The sequence below is a fragment of the Loxodonta africana genome, chromosome 1, assembly GCF_030014295.1.
Source record: "Loxodonta africana isolate mLoxAfr1 chromosome 1, mLoxAfr1.hap2, whole genome shotgun sequence".
NCBI lineage: Eukaryota > Metazoa > Chordata > Mammalia > Proboscidea > Elephantidae > Loxodonta > Loxodonta africana.
The window spans coordinates 144,072,181-144,091,657 of NC_087342.1; the positions used below are offsets into that span (position 1 = coordinate 144,072,181).

Genomic DNA, 19,477 nt, shown 5'->3' on the forward strand with positions numbered 1-19,477 from the left:
TAGCATTTTCAATTCAGGTTTTATTTTTACAGTTTAGTCCCTTAACCAATTCTCAAGCCACATTTGTGACTATAACCAGATTATTATGAGCTTTGAGAATTTTTAGAGAAACATGTTTGCATGAGTACTAATGTATTAATAATAATAAAAGCTGTTCAAATAAGAAATGAAGCAGTAAGCTAAAATTAATGTCCATGACTTTAGTATGAAATAAAATGGAAGTTTGGTATAAATGCCATATTATTCATTCTGAATATAATTAAAGAACATAAATTCTCAAATAATATTGATACCTCAAAAGAGGTCCTAAAATTATTATTACTATATATCAAGAAAGTTATTAAAAGGATATTTCTACTGCCAAGATAGATGTTTCTATTATTATAAAACATTTATGATATGGATTCTAGCTTCCTTTAAACCTCTGTTGTCTTTCAGATAAATCTTAACATTAATATGACAAAAATTGCCCCAAAACGCCTACTTTTCAAAAAAGAAAAAAAAAAAAAAAAACCAATCCTTGAGGCCTAGAAGACTCTAAGAAGAAAGGCAAAGTTCCATTGCCTCACAAATTTCTAGATGTTGAATATGTCCTATAGATGAGCAGGGACCTTCTCTAGTAAGTTGGAGAGAACCTCATTCCTTGTAGATTAACAATTATAGAATAAAAATGCTAAGAAGTATCTAAAAACATGGTTTTCCCAAGCTGACTAGGCTAGAAACCCTGCAGCTTAATGTCAGTTGTGGATAGACTAGCATAAGAACTCAATCATTCCAGATTGTTTTTCTTGTTAACACCATGGAGGAAAAGACATTATGTAGAATTAAAAATTAGGCTTATTTTCAAAATAATTTTCCTTCAACAATTTTCAGTGGACGTTAATTGACATTTCACAAAATAAATTCCAAATAATTTAGCTAAAAGTATACTTTTTCACTATGTCAATATCTGTATTTTACTTCAACATTTTAGCATCAGAAAGATTATAAATATAGCCATAAAGGACTCAAAACTGCCATTATAAATCTTAAAAACTAAAAAAGTGCAAATTTGAGAAAACTAGGACTACTTACAAAGTCTTTAATTACACCTTATAAACCAGCCAAGGAGCCCTGATGGCATAATGGTTTAGCAATCAGCTGCTAACGGAGAGGTTGGTGGTTTGAACCCACAGCAGTTCCCTGGGAGAAAAGACCTAGCAATCTGCTCCCATAAAGATTACACCTAGAAAACACTGTAGGACCCTGTCCTACAGGGTCGCTATGAGTTAGAATCAACTCGATAGTATACACAACAGCACCATAAACCAGCCAGGAAAGAGTTTTAAGGTTAGAACAAAAATAATGAAAGAAACTGTTGGTAGACCTAAAACAATGAAGTTAAGGAAACAGTACATTAAAAACAAACCTCGATCTTATCTGAATGAAATCCTGTTGTGAAATCAGGGGACTGTAAATCTCTAGGACTACCCACTCCTGCATAGCTTCCTTCAGAGTCTGACGTCAATAGTTCTGGGAGAGATTCCACAGAATAGGTCTTACCAGATGTTATTAATCCTAAAATGTGAAATTAAAAAATATATATTTAAACACATATACATTGTATTTAATAAATCAAATAGAGCTGAAAGCTTCCATTTATGCAGATTTAATAACATTTAAATTATAATCACTGTGCCTAATTTTAGTATTTTATTGTGTTTCAGGGTGTAAGTCTACATAGCATATTAGGTTCCTATTTAACAATTTTTACAAATTGTTCTGTGACATTGATTAGAATTTTCACAATGAGTCAGCATTCTCAGTATTTCCATTCTGTTTGTTCTGTTTCCATTGATCTAGCTTCAATGTTGACCGTTTGGTTTCATAGAGTTGATTGTTTAAGGGAACACATCACTCATGGGTGATAACTGTTAATTTTATAAGTCAATCTATCAATTGACTGAAAGGTGACCTCCAAGAGTACCTTCAGTGCCAAGTTCAAAGGGTATCTTAGGGCTATAATATTGAGGCTTCCTTGAGTCTCTATCAGTCCAGTAGGTCTGGCCTTTTTTAAGAATTCGAATTTCATTCTAAAAATTTTCTCCCATTCTATCCAGGACCTTCTATTGTGTCCCTGGCCAGAAGAGTCCATAGTGGTAGCTGGGCACCATCTAGTTCTCCTAGTCTCAGGTTAGACAAGGCCGTGGTTCATGTTGGCTGTTAGTCCTGTGGACTAGTTTCTTGAGTCTTCAGTTTTCTTCATTCTCTTTTGCTCCAGATGAGTAGAGCTCAATAGTTGTATCTTAGAGGGTTGCTCCCTATCTTTGAAGACCCCAGCTGCTATTCACCAAACTATGATGTAACACATTATCTTTATGAACTATGTTTTGCCAATTGACAAAGTTGCCCCACGAGACTATGGTCCTAAGCCTCTGGCCCCAGTAAACCAATCCCGCAAGTCGTTTGGATATGTCTAGGAAGTCTCCGTAACTGTGCCCCCATGTGCTCTATTATATATGTGGATATACATGCAGCATTGGAGTCCTGGTGGTACAGTGGTTAAGAACTCAGCTACTAACCAAAAGGCGGGCAGTATGAATCCACCAGTCCGTCCTCGGAAACTCTATGGGACAGTTCTATTCTGTCCTATAAGGTCACTATGAATCGGAACTGACTGGATGGCAATGGATTTACATGCAGTACACACACATATACACATATGCCCACAGATTTATCTATATATGCATGTGCATTTACTCGCATTATGTCTTCCTATATACATATATGCATACATATCTACCTATGTAATCACATACTTTTTTTGGTTGTTATTACTGTTGTTGCAAAAGTGTATATGCTACAGCATTTACAGAAATTATCCTTTTTTCTTATGTACTTCTTAATGTCTTTTTTACACTGCTTAATGTCTTCATTTACCTTGGTCAGGTTATGCACACTTCATTCATACTTGGTATTGCCTTTCCCATCACCAAAAATAACAAGTATCTAATATCTAGAAAGTGATTCCCCCTCCCATCCCTGGTAACCATCAAAAAATACTGCTTTTTGTGTGCGTATCTGTTCTTGGCTTTTTATAATAGTGGGATCATACAATCTCCGTCCTTTTGTGAGTAACTTATTTCACTCAGCATAATGTCCACTTGAGGGTTTTTCTTTCTGCATAAAATCTCTTACTGTTGACTGAGAGCTGTTTCTAGTTAGCTTATCACCTGAAGCAAGAAGGGTGTTGTGAAAAGTATACAGCATTTCTCCTCTCAGGCAAGCTAAACACTCGCCTCTCTGCCACAGTTGATATTCAAATTCACTGGCATTAGAGTAATTTCAAATATAAACAGAGTAAAAAGTAAACTTTTACTTAGGTTCAGTTCATTTTCATACATTTCAAATTAGAATCTAAATGAAGTACAAAATAAATGCATTATGAGTTGTTACTAAAAAATGTACAATTGATTAAAAAAATATATATATACCATCTCTTACATATTCAAATAAGTGTTGTTCACTTTAAAGTAAATCACATTCACAAGTTATATGCTTCTTTTATTGTTGTTATTGCTAAAATATAGTTTGGAAATAACATTCAAACATCCCCCACCCACAATCTTTTGAATACTTTTAATAGTGGCAAATTTTCATCTCACAGAGTATATTTAATATTGGAATGCTCCTAAAAAGTCAATTAGAAATAAACCGACAGAATAAAGAAGATGATTAAAACCAAAAACCCCCTGCTGTCAAGTTGACTGAGACCCATAGCGACCTTAAAGGACACAGTAGAATTGCCCCATACGGTTTTCAAGGAGTGCCTAGTGAATTCAAACTGCCAACTTTTTGGTCAACAGTCTAGGAGTAGTAGTCAACAATTAATCTTGGTCAAAAACAGTTTCACATAATTTTTTGTCTAATTTTAAGGACCAACACAAATGGTAAGTCTTCAGAGAACTCTTTGATGAAATTTGCCTTATATTCAAATTTTCTTCCAGAATAGGCGTGTTGGGCCCCCAATTAAAATAAACTTTTATATGATTATCTGTTTTGGCCACAGGAAGAGTGATATAGCAGGGAGAATATGGAACTGAGATCAAGAGTAAGTTCTATTTCTGTTACTACCTCAAATTAATTAGGTTTTCTGAGCTCGTTTCCCCATCTTTAAAGTAAAGGACACAGTCTCATTCTGCTCTGGAAGGTTAGGATTCTAATACATGTAATAACAATAATATTATTTAAAACAAACCAAGTATCTGCTTCTTCCATAAGTCTTTTAGGTGATGAAAAATCACTAGTTTCATGACTATCTATCCATTTATTCTTCTGAAGACTGGAGGTAACTCATTTAATACAAAGAACATAAAATCACAGAATTTTAAATTTGCAAAGTTCCTAAGGCATGTCTTTTCCATTTCCCTATATTCAGTGCTTCATAAATCAACTCAGGTATATTATCTATCTTTTTCAATATCTTTTGGTCTATCGAAAACAACTATTCTTGATATTATTTATTCTTCTGAGCTTTATCTAACACATCAAGTACAGGCAATCCCCTTGTTATGAATGAGCTCCTTTCCTAAGTGTCTTACGTCAAATTTGTAGCTAAGTCGGAACAGGTACATCTGGTTCTTATTTTAGCCTTACTTTAGTGCAAGAAAAGGCTTGAAGCCTTTTCAATGATTTAAAAGCAGCGTATACAGACAGTGAAGGTGACTGTGATGAACTCGTTATGAGTAAGGGCTGGTTCAATCGTTTCAAAGTGAGGGCCAATTTACACAACATTAAAAAGCAAGTAACAGTTGTCTATAAGTCAGACATTCATAACCCGGGGACTTACTATAGCTCATCTGTACTATCTTTTTAAACATAAAAAGAAAATTCTTTGCACTAAATAACTAATTTTTTCAAAGGGACACAAAACAATGTGTACTTCTGTTTCCAACGTCACTTATACAAAGCTGACTGACCATGAAAATACTGCTGGGTAGAAATTACACCACGTTATGTCTCACTGCTACAGATACACTTCCCATTTTGGAAAGCCACATCATAGTATTATTAAAGGCACATCTCATATTTCACCTAAAGAAGCTGTTAAAAACTTAGATAGTTTAACCTCATCAGGCAAATCTAGAATGTGGGATATTTCAGAGACAAATAGCTTTAACTTTTGAAAAATAAAAAAAAGGGGGTGGTGGGGTGGGCTGTACTAGTTAAAAGAGACTAAAGAGGCATTAATCACCAAAGGCAATGTGACTCTTGATTAGAACCAAGATTTTTTTTTTTTTAAGATTAAAACCAAAAAAAGCTATAAAAATATTTTTGGACAATTAAGGCAATCTGGATATGGACTGTAGTACTAGATAATATTAACAGATTAAGATTATTTCAAGTGGGACAATGGTATTGTGGTTATATAGAAGAATATCCTTATTCTTAGGTGATGTATATTATTTTGGGGTACGGTATTATTATGTCTACAACTTATTTTCAAATGGATCAGCAAAAAAAAATTCTTATATAAAGAAACATACACACACACACACACATAATTTGAGCGTGTATATATTAGAATACTCGCGGTGGGAAGCACACAACAGAGAGCCTGGGAGGGAAAACAAAAGTGGGAAGAGGTTAACAATCAATAAATCTGGCTGATGGATATATAGGTATTTATGGTATCCTTCTAACTTTTCAGTAAGCTGAAGACTTTCAAACTAAAAAATTGGGAAAAAAACTTTAGAAAGACATATAACCTTTACTTTCAAATCCACCGAAACCTGTTACCGTTGAGTCATTTGACTCATAGCAACCCTGTAGGACAGAGTAGAACTGCCCCATAGGCTTTCCATGGCTGTAAATCTTTACAGAAGGAAACTGCCCAATGGAGAGGCTGGAGGGTTTGAATCACCACCCTTTCAGTTAGCAGCTGGGTGCTTTAACCACTGCGCCATCAGAACTCCTTTACTTTCAAACAGGCTCACATAATGCCTAGATATAAAATGTGTTATATTCTACTAGGTTATGAGCTCCTTAAGCACAGGAATGGCATCTCCCTTGATGTGTCACTTGGAGACCTGAATTGAAACTACTTGATAATAAGAGTCTCTGTCCTGTTCTGCCCGCCTCGAGCCCTCTATGCTACTGGACAGAGTGGCCTTTCTAAAAACATAAACCCATCCAGTCACACACTGCTTTAAAAATTCATCATCAGCCACCCATCTGACCCTCTCCAATCATCTCTGATCTGCACACACTCTATATGGTTGAGCCATGCTAACCTATATGCAGAAAAAATGTGCACGTTCTTCCTCTTGCTTCTAAGTTTAGGAACATGTTACTCTCTTTGCTTAGTATGTCTACTTGCCTCCTTTACTTGGCTAACTTCTCTTCATTCTTCAAGATCCAGTTTACCCATAACTTTGCTCCAAAAGGTCTCCCCTGATCTCAGGCTAGTATAAATGTCTTTTATGCCCCTACAGCAAGCGGCAATCAGAGTACTTATCACATTGACTATAATTTTCTGTAGCCTCCCTTAGAAAAAGATTACTTTCTATTTCAGTAGCCCCAGTGCATGGCATATAACAGGATTTAATACATATTAAATAAATCAGATAATTAATAAAGACACACCAAAGGTTAGATCTGGAAATACATGCCAAAATACTTTTCACTAACCTGTAGATGGTGGACTCTGAATAACATCTGAAAGGTTATAACCTCCAGAACTATCTGAACGCTTACGTGGCTTCTTTTTTGCTTTTGTTTTTGCCTTCTTGAACATAGTTTCCCTAGGAAAATGCAAACAAAAAAGTCATTTTATAAAAATATATTAAGGCAGAGATTAAACAGTAGAAGAACTATGCATTTGACTACAGTTTAGCACTTTGGTTAACAGAAAACAAATAACATCACACAGATTCTAGTCACAATTAACTATGTGGTCCTGAGCAAATTTTCACTGGGCCTCAGTGTGATACTATTACTTGTTCTAACCCTAGCATTTCTGTGAAAGTTAAAAACAAGATGGTATATAGGAAAATATTTTGAGAAGTAAAATACTGCACACATTCATAGTGCTGATCATAAGATCGAACTATGATCTTAAACCAGAAATATTTAGTAATAATTTTTAAAAGCATTTCAGAGAATGGTATTACTAACAAGGAAAGGGAAAATAAGATATCTATGAGGCCCACAACTGTCTTATTTTATCTAAAAATTACAGATCTCTTTATATATTTCATTCAGTTACACAGGTCAGCTGTGCATACTATTATTTTGTAAAGAATTACATGAAATATTTATATCAATATAATATATAGGCAACTCTGGGTGGTTAGGAGCCCTGGTGGCACAGTGGTTAAGAGTTCAGCTGCTAACCAAAAGTTCAGCAGTTCAAATCCATCAGCCACTCCTTATAAAGCCTATGGGGCAGTTCGAGTCTGACCTATAGATTCATTATGAGTCGGAATCGACTCGATTGCAATGGGTTTTGGTTTTCTGCATGGTGCAAACATTTAACATGCTCAGCTGCTAACCAAAAGCTTGGTGGTTCAAATCCACCCAGAGACATCTCAGAAAAAAGGTGTGGCAATCTACTACCAAAAAATCAGCCATTAAAAACCATAAGAAGCACACTTCTACACTGACACACATAGGGTTGCCATGAATCAGAGTCGACACAAAAGCAATTGGTATGTATACTAATACAACGATTTTAATAATGATTTTAATATATCATATAGAAGTCAGATATCTATAAACTCCAAGTATTCCAAATGCTACCAAAATCAAGAAAAGGATTTAAAAAATGAACATCTCTGGAATCCAAGAAGCAACCTATGGCTGAACTACAAAATTGGTTATACGGTAAATTACTTGAATACCTAAAGGTTTCACATTCCAGTACTCTGCAAAAAGTTCATTTACCAAGCAGATGAAAAGTAACTTAAACCAGATGGCAAGTGAACCAACACTGATTGGAAATTCTATACAAGGCCTACCAAATGGTCAGCCCTACTACAGGAGGATTAGAACCTGGAATGTTTTACTGGAGGACCCACAAACAGGTCATATTTTTTTTGAACCGGTCAGGTTCTCTAGAGAAGAGTCTTTTCAGAACAGCTCCTCATCTGTGGCTGGTGCACCACTCTCTGGAGTCTCTATGATTCAACAACTCCAGAGAGTAAACCTGCCAAGATGGAGGAGGGGCAGGAAACTGGTTAAAGAGGGTTGAGAAAAGGGCCAGAGGTCTAACGCAAGACTTTCAAACAATGCTCTTTTCTAAGTTCAACCATTCACTCCAGTCTTCATAAACCTAGTGCCATTAATTCTTAAGCCTTTCCAGGATTCTGTTGTAGCTTTTTCTGGTCTACGTCAGTTAAAATTCGGCAATTTCCAATTGCAAAAACTATTAACATCTCCTAACTGCTGTTTTCCCTTTTCCTGTCCTCCCTGCTCTAGTGCAATATGTCTTTTTATGCCTTTATTATAATCTTGGTAGGAGTAAGATAAATGCACTCACTCAACCCAACATGTTTAATCCAAGGCTACAGTCTTTTTATATTTATATTTTAAATTTGTTAGACCTGCAAGTATTAATTACACATTCACTTTGTATTATTCCAAGGCTTAGAATAAGCACACATACATACTTCTTACATCTCATGTCTCAATTTTTTCATCCAATGTCAACACAAAAGTGTCAACAGTGCCCAAGATGGAGGACAAAACGAAGGAAAAAAAGAGAAAGAGAAAACAGGGCTTACAATTGATTTTGTTCCATATTTATTTCTTCTTTCAAAAAGATCTCTCCATCTTCTACTTCCAAATAGCTAATATCTGGTCCATCTTGATATGGTGTAATAACCCTCCTATCCATTGCTGGGATCTGTAAAAGGAAAGATGGCACTTTTTAAACACAAAATTTGTAAAGATTTTTTTTTTAATAGGTATAACATCCTATTTGTTTTAATATGTTATGATACTAAGCAGAAGAAGTCTAGAATGTCTAATGACTTCCTGACTACAATATTATGATCAGGTCCAATAAACAGATTATCCATAAGATAGTGAGAGGAAAAAAAATACTTGCCAACAAACTCCACTTTCTTGTGAAATACAGATTAAAGCGTTTCTAGGGATGATCTGAATCCATGTCTTTGCACTGCGCTGACCTTTGGTAAACGATGAAAGGCTCTCTGAAGCTTTCAATAACTTTTACTTACAAGGAATTAAAATAGATATTAATTCTATCATTAAATACCCTCAATTTCAACTATTGTACTTATTGTGAGATCTGTAACGAAATCCTATGTCCTCATTTTAGAAAGATCCTCCAGTGTATTACAATTCATTAAAAAAACTTATTCCATTAGGAAGTCTGATCTAATATACTTCTTTAGTTAGTAATATTATAGCCAGGCTTCACTGAAAAATATAAATCTTACCATTTTGCGGTAAAACACAGAAAGATCTTTCAAAACATCATCACTTAAAACATCTAGAGACCTACAAAATAGGATAAAAAATTCCATGGTAAGGCTCAGTGACTTATTACCTCCCAAGATTTTCAAGTACATAGAATAGTTCATATTGACTAATGAGTAACGAAGTTATTTTGGGGGCACTAAATATAGACCAGTTGCTACAAATTCTGTTTGGAAGTAGGTACAGTTATAAATTTTATACTTCAAATAGACAGCAAACAAACTAAGACAAATATCTTGAGTAAAACTCAATCAACCCTCATGAGTAAGTATACAAAGAACCATTTCTTTTGTAACAAAACAGGAGGCATTTTCTAACCTTCATTTTTCACAAATTATAATCGTTAACAGTAAGACAAGTTTTTTATCAATAGAATGATGGTCTGAATATGAGGCTACCTGAATTCTATCTAGGATTAGCACTGCTATCAATTACCTACATGAGTGTGGGCAACTCACTTTACCTCTATGTTGTTGCTGTTAGGTGCCATCGAGTCGAATTCCGACTGATAGTGACACTATGCACAAAAGAACAAAACACTGCCTGGTCCTGTGCCATCCTTGCAATAGTTGTTATGCTTAAGCTCATTGTTGCAGCCACTGTGTCAATCCACCTCGTTGAGAGTCTTCCTCTTTTCCTCTGACCCTGTACTTTGCCAAGCATGCTGTCCTTCTCCAGGGACTGATCCCTTCTGATAACATGTCCAAAGTATGTAAGACACAGTCTCACCATCCTTGCTTCTAAGGAGCATTCTGGTTCTACTTCTTCCAAGGCAGATTTGTTCATTCTTTTGGCAGTCCATGGTATATTTAATATTCTCCGCCAACACCACAATTCAAAAGCGTCAATTCTTCTTCGGTCTTCCTTATTCATTGTCCAGTTTTCACACACATACGATGCAATTGAAAATACCATGGCTTGGGTCAGGCGCACCTTAGTCTTCAAGGTGACATCTTTGCTTTTCGACACTTTAAAGAGGTCCTTTGCAGCAGATTTATCCAATGCAATGCGCTGTTTGATTTCTTGACTGCTGCTTCCATGGCTGTTAATTATGGATCCAAGTAAAATGAAATCCCTGACAACTTCAATCTTTTCTCCATTTTTCATGTTGCTCACTGGTCCAGTTGTGAGGATTTTTGTTTTATGTTGAGGTGCAATCTATGGGCCTGCCTCTATGGGCCTGAGTATCTGCACATGTGAAATGTGGTTTCAACTAAATTAGTTGTAGTCAAGCTAGATTTTAAGGAACTCTCAGGTTCCAAGGAGGTACTGTAAGGTGTCAATGAAAATTTAAATCAAAGTTTACGTGCAGTTTAACTGAATTAATCTATATAACACTTTTAGAACACTGCCTGGCACACAGTATACACTAAATATTAGTTATTACTATTGGCATTAGAACAAAATATAGAAATAACTGGATGCTGAGATATTAACTGCTAACTGACACTGAGAACTCTAAATTTCTGTGCTCATAGACTCACTTTTCTCACCATTAGCTTTACAGTGAATAAATGTAATAAAATTTTGACCTTATATTAAAAAACAGATGTTTTAAAATTTATTTCATAAAAAAAAAAAATCCACTGCTAAAAAGTTTGAAAACAATGGGACTAAATCCAAGTTAACTCTAATTCTAAAATGTCTATGACTCATAAATCATTTAAAAAAAAAAATGCCATCGAGTCAATTCTGACTCATAGTGACTATATGACAAAGCAGAACTGCCCCATAGGACTTCCAAGGTTGAAACCTTTACAGAAGCAGATTGGCTGGTGGGTTCCAGGCGCCAACCTTCAGGTTAGCAGCTGAGCACTTAATCACTGTGCAACTAGGGCTCTTCCTATATCATTAGCCTTTACCAAATTCTTTCCATCCAAGTAAACATTAGTGTCATAAAAAAAAAAAAAAAAAAAAAAATTCTGGAACATTAATTTATAAAATAGGACACAGGCATTTAGTTGATTTTTATCTAAAATGCATCATCCTTTAAATAAGGAACGTTTCATTACAAATTGATTTCTGTGTAAAAGTTTCAACACATATATCAGCTTGCTATAAACTAGACCAATTATATTTTTCAGGCCATCCACTGCAGCCTAAATTTGATCAGAGTCAATACACAGCATAGGAAATGTCTTAAAGAGAACAAATACAAAGAACAAATAGATATCAACCAGTAAGAAATTTTCTGTATGCTTAAATGAAAGGTAGTTAAGTGCTAGCTTAATTAATATTACAGATAGTTTCCAAAAACCAAGGTAACAATTACATGGTTACGTATCAGTTTAAAAAGCAAACAGATGATACATACAAATAAAAAATACACTTGTGATAATACTATTTCACAATATTTCAACTAGCATGTAAGATTCACTAAGGACAAAGATTTTGTCCGTTTTGTCCACTGCTGTATCCTAGCACTGGGAACCGTATTTGGCATATAAAAAATATAGTAGGCACTAAAATAACTGGGAAATCACTGAATCCTCACTTTTTTATTTTCTACATAGCTGGAATTTATCATTATTCACTTTTAAATTACTAACATTCCTGCTATTGCATATGAATAGCTACTTTTGCAAGTTATATAATACATGCACTTAACCTACCTTGCTTCAAGCAAAGCTGCCATATTCAGTCCTATAAACTGTAAACAAGACAGTTTCAATTGTTCAGCATTATACATTGCTGCAAATTCCAGTAGCATAGCAGCATTTTTAAGGGTAACTATAAAGGAAAAAGAGATTTACAAAAATGAAATGAAAGGGATGTTACTACAGCAAATGGGATATACTTATTTCTAAGGTTTTCAGGTTTAGAAAACTGAAAGCAGTTTCATACCAAAAATAACTTGTACTGGGGAAAAGATAGAACTCATTTTCCACCCCGATATGCCATCGTAATTTTAAATGACTAGCTATAAAGGAATTATAAAGAAAGTAAAATAAGTACATACATACAAAAATTCTAAGCAAAAGGAAACAGCAGGGATATTACAGTGTTACCTATAACAAACACACAAGAAATGACAATCTTCCATCTAACATTTTACGAATATTTTTTAATTTTCCTTGAAAAACAACTTTACTTTTTATTTATATAAACAAAACAAACAAACAAACAAACCCCACTGCTGACTCATAGCGACCCTAAAGTACATTACTTAAATAGCATGGAATATTCTCCCTTCTGATGAAATAATTCTACCAGATATACATTTACTTTGAGTGCTGTATCAGAATTTATGAGGCTATATTTATGTAAATAAATAAAAACATGTTATATATTTGTTAAATATCTAAATTATACAAGCCAGTGCAGAATTTGGCATACTGTGCAGAAGATTCTGGGTTTAGTTACAATCCTAGTAGATAGTCTTACATATAAACAGTCCCATTTTGCCAGAGACCCTCCCAGAATATTCTCCCTAGCTAGCATCTAACTTTGGCTTCCTGAACCCCTACAATCATTTTCTTACTTACTCAGAGTCCCAGGCAATAGAGGAGCACAACTGTTTACTATACCTGGCTTCCTCCATTCCTTTCTCTTTCTGCGTTGTAACTCTGTGCAAGGTCAAAACTACAATAATGGACTTCTGATTCACTCCTGACTAACCAAAGTTTCAGCTAACAATGAGCCCAAGGTCAGGTAACAATGAGCCCAAGGTCTCACATCTCACAGAAATGATAAAATTGGATCATAGAAAAAAAATCTTTAGAGTTGTTCAGTTGGGGAGAAGGATCTGTACACTGCCCAAAAATCAGAGTCCAACTTCTGTTGAACCCTTCACTTGCTAGGGTTCTAGAGATCCAGGATTCATTAGTAAAAGCAACTGTGCAGTAGGGGCCAAAAAAGAATAGCCAAGGGAGGCCAGGAAATTCAACTGAACTGAAAATATCACCAAACGTATCTTTTATTCCTATTGTATGCTGTCCTTTATCTTAATATATTTCCCTTTTCTAGCTTAAAAAGAGATCAGGGCTATTATTCTTATTTTTGAACAACTAAAGAGAACAGTCCAAAGAGCTCAAGAAAAGTGAATAAACATGACACCAGAGCCAAGACTTAAAACTCCTGGCAAGTACAAATTAGAAAAATTTGACAGGAATACCCTCAATTTCTGAAGTGACAAAGAAGCAGAACAAAGAAAAAATTAGAAAGCCACAAGACTTCCATGTCAGGCTAAGGAAATTTAAATTATTCTAAAATAAAAACAAAACAGGGGACAGACATAATTACTTCCCATAGACACTTAAAGGGGAATAGAGAAGGAAAAAAGGTCATTTAAAGACTACCGTGACACAGGAGGAAAGGATAATAATAACCCCAACTAGGATACTGACAGTGAAAATCAAAAGGTGGAGGAAAATGTGATCAACATAGTTGGGAATGAATCAGTTTTGACAGCTGATAAATTTGGGTATAAGAAACAAAATAACAAAGAAAAGAAAGCTTTGGGTTTCAAAGCTGCCTGTTCAAGGGGACAGCCATGCTACTGAAGAGTGCAGAAATAGATTTTGAGAGAAAAAAAGATGTTTGGTTCAGCTATCTTAACAATAAAAAAAAAAAACAGTTACATAAAAATTCCAATGAGCACTATAAAAAGGGTAACAAAAACTAGAGTTATATTGATATACAGTATATAAATTTTTACCAAGGTAAGAGTAAAACATTTCTGCTTTCAAACTCTCACCCTTCAAGTTCCCAAATAAATTTGACACCATCTTTATTACTCAAGGTTTTATGATACTTCTAAAAATTAGCATATTTCAATTCTAAGATGCATATATTTTTGGTTAGTAACATCTCAAACAGAAGGGTGCATAACAGTTTGAATATTTAGACCCTTTTTGTGGTATAAAAATGGCACGTTTTACCATAAAGTGTCTTAAGGTGAGTAAGATATAGTAACTCTGGATCAACCTGAAAATATACCAATACTCTCATTTAATAATACTCACGTTTTTCAGTTAATGCTACTTCACAAATCTCTTTCAATCGAGTTATGAGAAACTGATCGGCCACCACAAGAACACTACAGATAAAATCCACATTTTGAGATTCTAAAAAAAAAAAAAGAAATATCACCATTATTTCATAAACATCACACCTAAAAAAAAAAAGTAACTGAGACACTAAAAAAGAGAGAATTACGATGATTATTTTCTAAATGCTGGTATGGCAACTACGACAAATAGTATTAACATCAAAATATTTCTACCTTTTAGATGGAAAGCCAGGTAAAAAAAAAATACCAAAATGCTCTGGCTCACAGTAGGACCACAAAATGACCAACTGGAATTGATCTTTGTAGTCCACAGGGCTACTAGAATGCCTAACTAGTTTATAATCTCCCATGCTGTAAGACGAAGCATCAAACCTAAAAAGTATGTGTGAGGGGAGCTGGGGGATAATGCTCTTAGGCTTTTTTAATTTAAAACAAAACTGGTCATCTAAGAGTACTTTTCTTTTTTTACTATGTTGTTGTGTTCGGTGCTGTTCAGTCGATTTTTGACTCACAGCAACCCCATGTGACAGAACAGAACTGCCCCACAGGGTTTTCCTGGCTATAATCTTTATGTAAGCAGATCACCAGGTCTTTTTCTCATGGAGCAGCTGAGTGGGTTCAAACTGCCAAACTTCTGGTTAGCAGCCGAGCACTTAACCTTTGTGCCACCAGCACTCCTTTTTTTTTACCATAAACCAAAAGAAACTAAACCAGTTGCCGTTGAGTTGGCTCTGACTCATAGCAACCCCATAGGACAGAGTAGAATTGCCCCATAGGGTTCCCAAGGAGCGGGTGATATATTTGAACTGAACTAAATTTCAAATTTAAGAACCCCTATAGTAAAACAGTAAAAAAAAGGAGCCCTGGTGGCACAGTGGTTAAGCAGCCATAACTTTTAACCACTGCATCACCAAAAATACCAAAACCAAACTCATTACCATCGAGTCGATTCCACCTCATAGAGACCCTACAGGACTGAGTAGAACTGCTGCATAGGGTTTCCAAGGAGCAGCTGGTGGATTCAAACTGCCGACCTTTTGGTTAGCAGCCATAGTTCACATTAGCTCTTAACCACTGCACAGCCAGGACTCTTTTTTTTACTTTGGGGGTTCCTAAATTTGAAATAACTTTCTTGGTCATAAAAACTACATACAGCTCTAGGTAATGTCCCTGAGCCAATGACAAAATAGCAGCATAAACAGAAAAACAACAATACTGGTAGAAGGGAAAGCGGGTAAAAAAAGAAGGCAATAAGAAAAAAACGAAGCAGAAAATGTTGTTAAAAAGAATGAGAAAGGGGCGAAATCGCTGGGAATGGCAGGGTAAGGACTTCCAAAAACTCCTCCTCCATAAAAGCAATGAGGACACTGGCAAAAATTGTCAAAATCAACTTTTTTTAGAACTGAGGAAACTAACGAAAGGCTTGCAAACAACCTAGGGGGTGTTTATTTAAGAAAAATGAATGAATCTTGGTAAGAACGGTGAGCTTTGGGACACTGCAGCTTCCCTATTATTCCCAGTCCTCTCTCTCCAGCTCCACAGTAGCCTTGAAAACCACAATCCTCATAAAAATGAGCAGCCTAGCAGCCACTGGAAGGCACAGAACGAATCTGGAGTTCCCCAAAAGCAACATCATCAGAGAATTCTCATTATTTAACCTGTCCGGCAGTTACCTAGAAAACCCTACTTGCAAAACTTGACTTCATTTAACCTGACTCAAGAGATGACCCAGAGTGAATAGCCTTCTACCTGGGGTATTTGCTTAACATGTAAGCCACCTAACAGCAGCAGCAGTTGGAACAAACAAAAAGCTGAACAAAATATTTAAAAAGACGGGACGTGATCTATCTATAAGGGTTTCTGAAAAGCTCCTACATATTCCTGTGAAACCAGAAGGCCACATGCCTGAGTAGGGCTGTGCATATGCCCAGGGTTATATGCATGCCCAAGAAAGACATGAAAAAGTCCTAAGCTCTCACCACTGGCTGACTGTGAAGCACAGTGCAAGTAGAAAATAAAAGCTAAGGCAGAGTTGTAATTGCTTGCCAGAGCACTGAAGTCATGCCCCAACATGCACACAGAGCCCCTTGGCAAAGGTGGGGAGATATATTAGTTCCAGGAATTTAAGGACATCTCTGTGTAATTATTAGCCAACCACTAAGCTAACCAAACACAGACTTCAGTTACCACACATGACAAAGAATACAGATTTTACATAATTAGTTAAGAAAAATCATTAAACTGTAACAACAATAAATCCTGGGGAGAGGGAAGAATCTAATTTCAGAGTTGCCACATTACATTATTTGAAATGATCAGTTTTCAACAAATAATTAGGCGACATGCAAAGAAACAAGAAATATGGACCATACGCAGAAAAAACAGCAGTCTACAGACTGTCCACTGAGGAAGCCCAGAAGCTGCACTTACTGGACAAACACTTTAAAACAGCTTCTTAAAATATGTCCAAAGAACTAAAAAAAATTGTGTCTAAAAAACTAAAAGAAAATATGAGGGTGATGTTTCACCGAACAGGTAATAACAATGAAGAGGTGGACTTAAAAATAATTTCTGGAGTTAAAAAGTACGATAACTGAAATAAAAATTCACTAGAGGGGTTTAACAGCAGATGTGAGCAGGGAGAAGAATAAGCAAACAAAAGAAAAATCACAAGCAACAAAAACAGACTGGACTTTATCAAAATTAAAAACTTTTCTACTTCAAATGGCTTCTGTTAAGAAGTGGGAAAGTGAGCTTCTGTTAAGGATGATAAAAAAAATTGGAAATGAATACTGGTAATGATTGCACAACATGATGAATGTAATTAATGTCACTAAGTTGAACATGTAAAAAATGTTGAAATAACAATTTTTTTTTTTTTAAATATGTATATGGAACCCTGGTGATGCAGTGGTTAACAGCTTTGTTGCTAACCAAAAGGTCGACAGTTCAAATTCACCAGCCACTCCCTGGAAAGCCTATGGGGCAGTTCTACTCTGTTCTATAGGGTCACTATAAGTCAGAATCAATTCAACGGTAACGGGTTTATATATACATATATATATATATATATAGACTCGACAGCACTGGGGTTTTTTTTTGTATATATATACGTATATAGACATATTCACATATATAAATATGCATATATAACATACTTCATAAAATAAAAAAGAAAGTGAAAACACAACTCAGAGAATGAGAAAATATTTGTAAATCATATATATCTGATAAGCAACTAGATCCAGAATATACTCTTTGGACATGATTCTTAAAACAAAAGAATATGCTGGAGTATGTATCAGTAGTTACTTATTTAAAAAAAGTTTTTAGTATTTTCAACTTTGTGAATATATTAAAAGCCACTGACAAACGCTTACAACATAACCACTTACAAAAGAACTCTAACAACATAACAATGAAAAGACAAGTAACCCAAATAAAAGTGGCCAAAGAATTTGAACAGGTATTTTTCCAAAACATATACACAAATGGCCTTCAAGCACATGAAAACTTGTTCAACAACATTAGTCCTCAGTGAAAAGCAAATCAAAACCAAAATGTTAATATAATTCAAACAAATTAACTTGGCTATAATAAAAAAGACAGACTATAACAAGTGTTGGCAAGGATGGGGAGAAGCTGGAACCCTCATACATTGCTGATGGGAATGTAAAACGGTGCAAACAATTTGCAAAATAGTTCGATAGTTCTTCAAATAGTAAACATAGCTACTATATGACCCAGCGTTTCGTGAGAAATGAAAACATATGTCCATACAAATGTTGGAACGTGGACTGTTCAGAGCAGGATTATTCGTAATAACCAAAAGTGAAAACAAATGTCCATCAACTAACAAATGGATAAATATAATGCAGTATATCCACACAATGGTATGTTATTTGGCAAGAATAAAAAAGTACTGATACACACTAAAACAAGGAATGAAAACATTATGTTAAGTGAAAGAAGTCAGACACAAAAGACCACCTATTATATGATTCTATCCATATGAAATGTCCAGAATAAGCAAGTCCACAGAGACAGAAAGTAGAATAGTGATTACTAGGGCTAGGGAGCACAAAGGAGAATGGAGAACGACTGTTTCTGAGTACGGGGTTTCTTTTTGGGGGAGATGAAAATGTTCCGGAATTACCTAACGGTGACAGTATATTCAACTTTGTGAATATACTAAAAACCACCGAATTGTGTATGTTTAAAAGGGTTAATTTTATGATGGTTGTTGTTGTTACGTGCTGCTGAGGTCGGTTCTGACTCACTAGTGCCTCTGTATATAACAGAACAAAACACTGCCCAGTCTTGTGCATTCCTTACAATCATTGCTATGTTTAAATCCATCATTGCAGCCACCGTGTCAGTCCATCTCCTTCAGGGTCTTCCTCTTTTTCACTGACCCTCTACTTTGCCAAGCATGATGTCCTTCTCCAGGGACTGATCCCTCCTGATAACATGTCCAAAGTACGTGAGATGAAGTCTCACCATCCTCACTTCTAAGAAACATTCTGGCTGTACTTCCTCCAAGACAGATTTGTTCAATCTTCTGGCAGTCCATGGTATTACTCAATATTCTTCACCAACACCATAATGCTAACACATCAACTACTCTTTGATCTGTCCAGCTTTTGTATGCATACGAGGCAATTGAAAATACCATGGCTTGGATCAGGTGTACAGTAGTCCTCAAAGTGACATCACTGCTTTTTAACACTTTAAAGGGATCTTTTGCAGCCAATTTGCTCAACACAATACGTCATTTGATTTCTTGGCTGCTGCTTCCATGGGCGTTGATTGTGGATCCAAGTAAAATGAAATCCTTAACAATCTCAATCTTTTCTCCGTTCATCACAATGTTGCTTATTGGTCTAGTTGTGAGGATTTTTGTTTTATGTTGAGGTGTAATCCATATTGATGGCTGTAGTCTTTGATCTTCATCAGTAAGTGCTTCAAGTTCTCTTTGCTTTC

The 19,477-nt window shown here is 35.4% G+C and overlaps 1 protein-coding gene across 4 annotated transcripts in view; it reads right to left on the reverse strand.

Moving 5' to 3' along the window:
• The window catches only part of IBTK (inhibitor of Bruton tyrosine kinase), a 97,121-nt gene that overhangs the window by 38,657 nt on the left and 38,987 nt on the right, over window positions 1-19,477 (reverse strand). For all 4 annotated transcript variants that reach the window (XR_002784846.2, XM_010586535.3, XM_023544183.2 and 1 more), the window contains exons 17-22: window positions 14,448-14,549; window positions 12,096-12,213; window positions 9,444-9,504; window positions 8,763-8,884; window positions 6,670-6,782; window positions 1,409-1,557 (exon numbers count right to left, since the gene is read on the reverse strand). Coding sequence is in view for 3 of the 4 variants with exons in the window: in XM_010586535.3 (XP_010584837.1) it covers window positions 1,409-1,557; window positions 6,670-6,782; window positions 8,763-8,884; window positions 9,444-9,504; window positions 12,096-12,213; window positions 14,448-14,549 (665 nt within the window). In the remaining variant the exon portion in view is untranslated. The remainder of the gene's footprint in view (window positions 1-1,408; window positions 1,558-6,669; window positions 6,783-8,762; window positions 8,885-9,443; window positions 9,505-12,095; window positions 12,214-14,447; window positions 14,550-19,477) is intronic.